General features: G+C 48.7%; 1 protein-coding gene across 1 annotated transcript in view; it reads right to left on the bottom strand.

Moving 5' to 3' along the window:
- The window catches only part of Runx1 (RUNX family transcription factor 1), a 228,618-nt gene extending 223,143 nt beyond the window's left edge, over nt 1–5,475 (bottom strand). The window contains 2 exon segments of the mRNA XM_010611298.3: nt 5,036–5,147; nt 5,371–5,475. Of these exon segments, the coding sequence (XP_010609600.3) occupies nt 5,036–5,093 (58 nt within the window). The 5' untranslated portion in view covers nt 5,094–5,147; nt 5,371–5,475.
- Nucleotides 5,476–5,724: the final 249 nt, after the last annotated feature.

Genomic DNA, 5,724 nt, shown 5'->3' with positions numbered 1-5,724 from the left:
CCACCCAGACAAGAAGCCGAAGCTGACTTCACTGCTGGGACACAATGCCAGATGTCACCGAGAGGCAAGGAAATGGCCACTCTGAGAGCCATGGAGAACCTCTGCATGGGTTTTTTCCTTAAGCAGTTCTTTCTAGCAAATAAAGCACAACAGAACTCTAAGGAGTGGAAGGCCCTCTCTCCTGTTCAGACCCACGACCTCAGTTACACTGTGCCCCCGTCAGCCTCCATGCTGAAGGCTAAGCTTGGCACGGATGGACATGATCTCTTCCGACTCTCAGTGGACACTGGCAAGGAGAGAGAAGGATGAAGCTGGGCATGGCAGTCGATGCCAGTAACACCAGCAGCGGGGGAGGATTGCAATTTCTGTCTGGCCTGGGTGACTTAGTGATTTCAGACACTTTCAAAATTAACATAAGAAAAAGCATGGGAATGTAGCTCAGTGCAAAGGCCCTGAGTTCAAGCCCCAGTACCACAAAATATAAAAATTAAAAGCCATCAAGACCCGATTAGCTCACTGCCTCTGGCGCCTGACATGGGGTCCCACAGAAATATCTTTGCCTGGCCCAGACCTTCTGCTGGGATCATCCTCCTCGTTCTCTGTTTCCATCCTTCCCCCTTTCCTGGTCCCCACTAGTGCCACTTCCTCCGGGGGGCCTTCTGGGTGGGCTCCAGGACATCACAATGTTTGTTTTTTTCCCCAGAGCGGACAGAATTGAAGAGCTAACGTTGATCATAGACAGCCGGATGCTCAGATACCAGCCAGTTACCCTTTACTGCTTGTATTTGCGTGTCCTGCCAATCAGCTTCCACGGATTATTTACTGAGTCCCCATAGCTGCCTTAAAGATACGTGTGTGATCACTTCCCGGTCTTTTGGCTAAGATCAAGTGAAGATAGGTGCGTTACTGTGCTTCAGTAGAAGAGGAAACTGAGGCTCAGGCAGAAGCTCTGTTTGCTATTTGGCTAAAGGAAAAGGAAGAGGAGTCACAGTGCTCTCTGCGCACAATGCGTTCGCACCTCCCGCCCATGACTGTTCCATCACCGCTGCTCTTAATACCCGGTTCCCTCCTGGGTGGGGGTGCCCAGCTGAGCCTCCTCTGTCCCAGCACCAGGCTGGCCCTGCCTCACGGCGGAGAAAGGCCACCTCTTTCCTGGGGGCACCTTTCAGATCTATTTTCAGCTACTCTTTTTCCATTTAGATCCCGAGTGCTTGCTGCTGATTCTGAAGATGCTTCTGCCACCTGCTGCTTCTTGTCCTGTACTCCGTGGGAGTCACCATGGGGTCCCCTGGGGCCCCAGTCCTGGCCGGCAAAGTGCTGCTCGGGCAAGGCGTGGGGACAAATCCTGCTGCAAGGTGCAGAGCTGGGGTGCAGCTCCTTCTGGGGACTGCTTTTGGCTCTTTTAAAACATCTTAAAGTTGCCATTTTGTCATTCTCAAAAGTTTAAATGGAAAAGGATATTAGTATGAATTTAGACCATTTTAAACACCTTTTTTGGAAAAAGTTTCAAACTGCATGGGCCATTTTCAGATGTGAAACTCCATCTCACAAAGGGGGAAGGAGGATCTAACTCTTCAATATCCAGGAAAGCAACCAAGATGTCTAGTGCCTCGATTTACCTGTGGGCCCAGGGACCCTGCCAGGGGCTACACTGCATCTCCGAATTCATATGTTGAAGCCCTAACTCCAAGGGCCTCAGAATGCGACTGTATCTGGTGGTAGAGTCTTTTCTTTTAAAGCAGTTTAGGTGGCATGAGTGTAAGTGCTGATGAAACATGACAGGTGTCCTAAGAAGAAAGAGATTAGGGCACACATGAAGTCACGGTGAGAATGTGGCCATTCACAAGTCACAGAGAAAGGTTTCATGAAAAACCAACCTAGTGACACCTTGATCTCAGCCTTCTGGCCTCAAGAGCCATGAAGAAATGAATTTCTGCTGTTTAAGCCACTGAGTCTGTGTTTTGTGCCTTGACAGCCCAAGCAGGCGAACACAGATTTCACACGGTGGCTGATGCCACACACAGTTTAATCTATGGCTTCCTGTGATCTTAAGTCTTCAGTCTAAGAAATATTTTAAAAACAATGACAAATTGATGGTTGGAATGGAAAAGCATAGTGCAGACACCAGCCTGGGATTTCACAATTGCCTTTGAAAGATTCTTCCAGGGGAGTAAACTTGAGCCACACAGGAGACAGGCACCGCGAAGCTGTGTCACTGAGACTTTTACCTGTAGTTCTAGGAACTCAGAGGCATCTCAGCATTCAGCCTTCGCATAGACCACTAAGCCACTTCTAAGAACAAGGCTACCTGAGGCATTTTGCAAAACTACACATATACCAAGGCTTTTCTCACCCTAACCTACCACAGCTCTTTTGGTCGACATTTTGCACTCTGGAGGGGACCAAGTTGGGGCTCTGCAAGAATTTCGTATAACAAACCACATGTGATAATTCCAGGGAATCTCAATCGCCTCTTATCTCCTTGGCTGAGCAGACTGAGAGCCTGGTGTGGTATGATAGAAGAAGAGCCGTGTTCTCTGTGGTAGACCACATTCATCTCGCGTGCCAGTTTCTGCGACGCTGGCCCTGCTCTCGTGAGGGAGGGGACAAGTGTTTGCTTGGTTCCACATCTCTCTTTCCCCTGTTTCCACATGGGTATCTGGCCGAAAAGGAGTCACCAGTTTCCTTCTGTGAGAATTGCAGAGACTGATAAAGCACCATCCCAGGAACAAAGCGAGATGCTGGGGAGGGGATGCAGGCTAGGAGTTACAGGCAGAGAACTGATCACGTGTCGCACCGCAAGTGTCCGGGCTTGGGAATGAACAGGAAAGAACCATGGCGGGGAATTGTTGGTGGGATGGTGATGCGGTCCTACCCCAGGCTCTCGCTAAAGCGATGCAAACAGCACCCGGAGAAATGATGTTTTGCAACCTCCCTGGCTTGGACATCAGGTGGGGACAACTAATATAAACAATTTACACCCCTGTGTCGACCAATTGCTTGGATGAAATAACCAGGAGGTTGCTAAGGTGTCACGGACCCTCTGAAACTAAATCTTCTTATTATATGATCAGGCAGGAGATCCTAAAAGGCTCTGATGTCCTTTTGCAGAGAGGAAGGAGTGCAGTCTTTTTAGATCAGCCCTTCTGAGTCTCGGGGTTAGCTAGGGCCCTGTCCAGTCAGCCCTTTAAAGTCTGAGTGAGCCTTGCTGGAGCCAGAGCTGATTGTCCTGCGGTCATAGCAGTTGGAGGCTCTGCCAGGACTGGGATCGCTCTATTTCCTGGTGTCTCCACAGATCACAGTGTCCCCTAATTATCTTCGTTGTTGGCTAATTAGGACATCTCTGAAACCCAGCCCTACGTGCTGGTATCCAACCTATTGCCCAGTAGAATGTTTAAAAAGTTCCTGAATCTGCCTTCCCGAGTTGATAAACTAGGAAACAATACATGTGTGGAGAGGGTATTGAAAGCAGACAAAAGGCAGGAAGGTCTCTTCTCCTCTGTTATTCTACAAAATATTGCTTCCTTTGCTTGTTAGCAGCCCAGAGGAAATGCAGCCAGTGAGCAGTTCGCAGCTTTACACCCGGGGCCGGAGTCTCTGTCCCTGCCGTTTCATGCACGACTACAGAACGTGTGACTCACACCATCTGCCTGATTCAACTTCACTCCATGTACTCAGCTGCCAGGAAAGGAGCTCTCGAAAACCCTCTAATTTGGAACTTGGACTTGGCTAATGACTTGCTTTCTTTTCTTACTCACTCAATCCTCCCCCCACTACACAAATACACATCTTTGTCAAATTTTTAAATTCGAGGGACCCGGAAGCGTAGAAGCTCTGTGGCACTCAAACAGCATTTGTTGTGACAGAGGGGCTGGCAAGCCCTCGGCGCTCCCCTGATCACTTAGCTGTAGGAATAAGTAACGAATCACAGATACTCTTTGGGTGTGCGCGAGAGTTTGAGGCCAGAAAATTAACTACTCCCCTATCCGATGCTGGGCCATCCCAGCTCTGCCAAACCATCAAGCCACGTTGCGGGGACACTGGTCAAAGTGTGTGTTCTGACACATGGCAAAGCCTTCCTGACATTTTTATGTCATTATTTTTGTTTGTTTAAGCAAAGCCCTCTTTTACCACTAAAGAAACACATGCTGCTGTGCACTGTCTCTCCCTCCCCCCTCTCCCTCACACACACACACACACTCTCTCTCTCTCTCTCTCACACAAACACACACACACACACAATACTGAAGTTCAGCTTTGCACATTTCAAGAGGCTGATTGCAAAAGTGCAGACGGGTTTTGCACACTAGTCACGCTTGTTCCTAAGCGTGCAATCTGATGATTTCAACTACAAGAACACTTAAGAAATGTCTTCATTGCTCTTTTTGAGAGACACGAACTTGCCTGCTTCCTCTCTTGAAAGAAGCCTGTTTGAAACTGAGGCTACCAGGAAACACAGCACACCCCTAAACAAGTCTGCTGGATCCTGTACTCTGCGTTTTGGAGACAGCCGAGTTGCCTCTTGGGCCTAGACTTCCCTGAGGTGGAGGGAGGCTATCTGTGAGACGCCTCCACCTCCCCACTTTGGCACCAGCCCTCCTGGCCGGCTCAGTACATGTGCCTGCTAAGCCCCGGGACGGGCTGCACTGCAGCACACTGAGTCCAGGATAACTCAGAGTCATTCCAGGGAGGGGACAGCCAAATAAAATCCAAGGAGCTTCGTGCACTTTTTCTAACCTCTAGGACTTTCAACAAGACAGCACAACTTGCTTACACTTGACACAATTCTCAAACCGCCACTGAGCACTCCAACAGCTTAACTAAGCATTTCTTAAAACATTTCTGAAGAGTTGCCATGCAATGAAAAAGTAATCCAGTAGCCTCAGATCACATGCTTCTGTGTGAATCCCTCACACCAAACAGACAGGGCACCGGCCGGCGCCCAGGGCTCTCTGCACCCAGCTCCAAGCGGCTGCCATTTCGTTCCATGCAGAGCTGAGCTACGGTAGATATTAAAAGACCAGCGTGTACTCACCTCTCATGAAGCACTGTGGGTATGAAGGAAATGACTCAAATATGCTGTCTGAAGCCATTGCTTCCTTCTGAAAATGCACCCTCTTCTGAAGGCGGGGGATTCAATGATTTACCTTTGGAGCGAAAACCAAGAAAAGTCACGGTTGGAACACCACCTCCCACCATAGTACCTTAGATCTTTTTTTAAATTTTTTTCCTCCCCTCCTCGATACCTCTGGGGGCTCCCTGAGCCCTATGAAAACTGTACCTTTGTGAAAACAAATATTCAAATTGTTCAAGCTTAAAAAAAAAAACAAACAAAAAACGGCGCCTTGTCTGTGGGTTGGGGATGCTTACCACTCTACGAAACCCTGTGGTTTGCATTCAGTGTGATTCGTCCCGCCTGCTGACCACTATGCCGGGCTCAGACTTCTGACTCTGCCAGGCTACCCAACTTGTGGTTCTGTGGTTGTTTATGAGGCCCAAAGAAGTTTTCACACAACCCAAATTACAAATTTAACTGTTCCCCTTTCCACAACCTATCTCTATTGGTTCTTGCCAATCATGTGACCTAAGTGATGTCAAAAAGAATTTTTTTTTGCTTTCTGAGCAATGCCCTTCCTTCCCTCCACCTGCCCTCCCCCAGGCTGTGTAAGAAAATCATCGAGCAGAGCTCGCAAGACAGGGAACGTGAAAGAAAAGTGACTCAGT

Source organism: Fukomys damarensis, unplaced genomic scaffold, assembly GCF_012274545.1.
Source record: "Fukomys damarensis isolate Sample0158 unplaced genomic scaffold, DMR_v1.0_HiC HiC_scaffold_24, whole genome shotgun sequence".
In the NCBI taxonomy this organism is placed as follows: Eukaryota; Metazoa; Chordata; class Mammalia; order Rodentia; family Bathyergidae; genus Fukomys; species Fukomys damarensis.
Note: the sequence above shows the minus strand (reverse complement) of the source record. Positions and strands in the feature narration are given on the sequence as shown.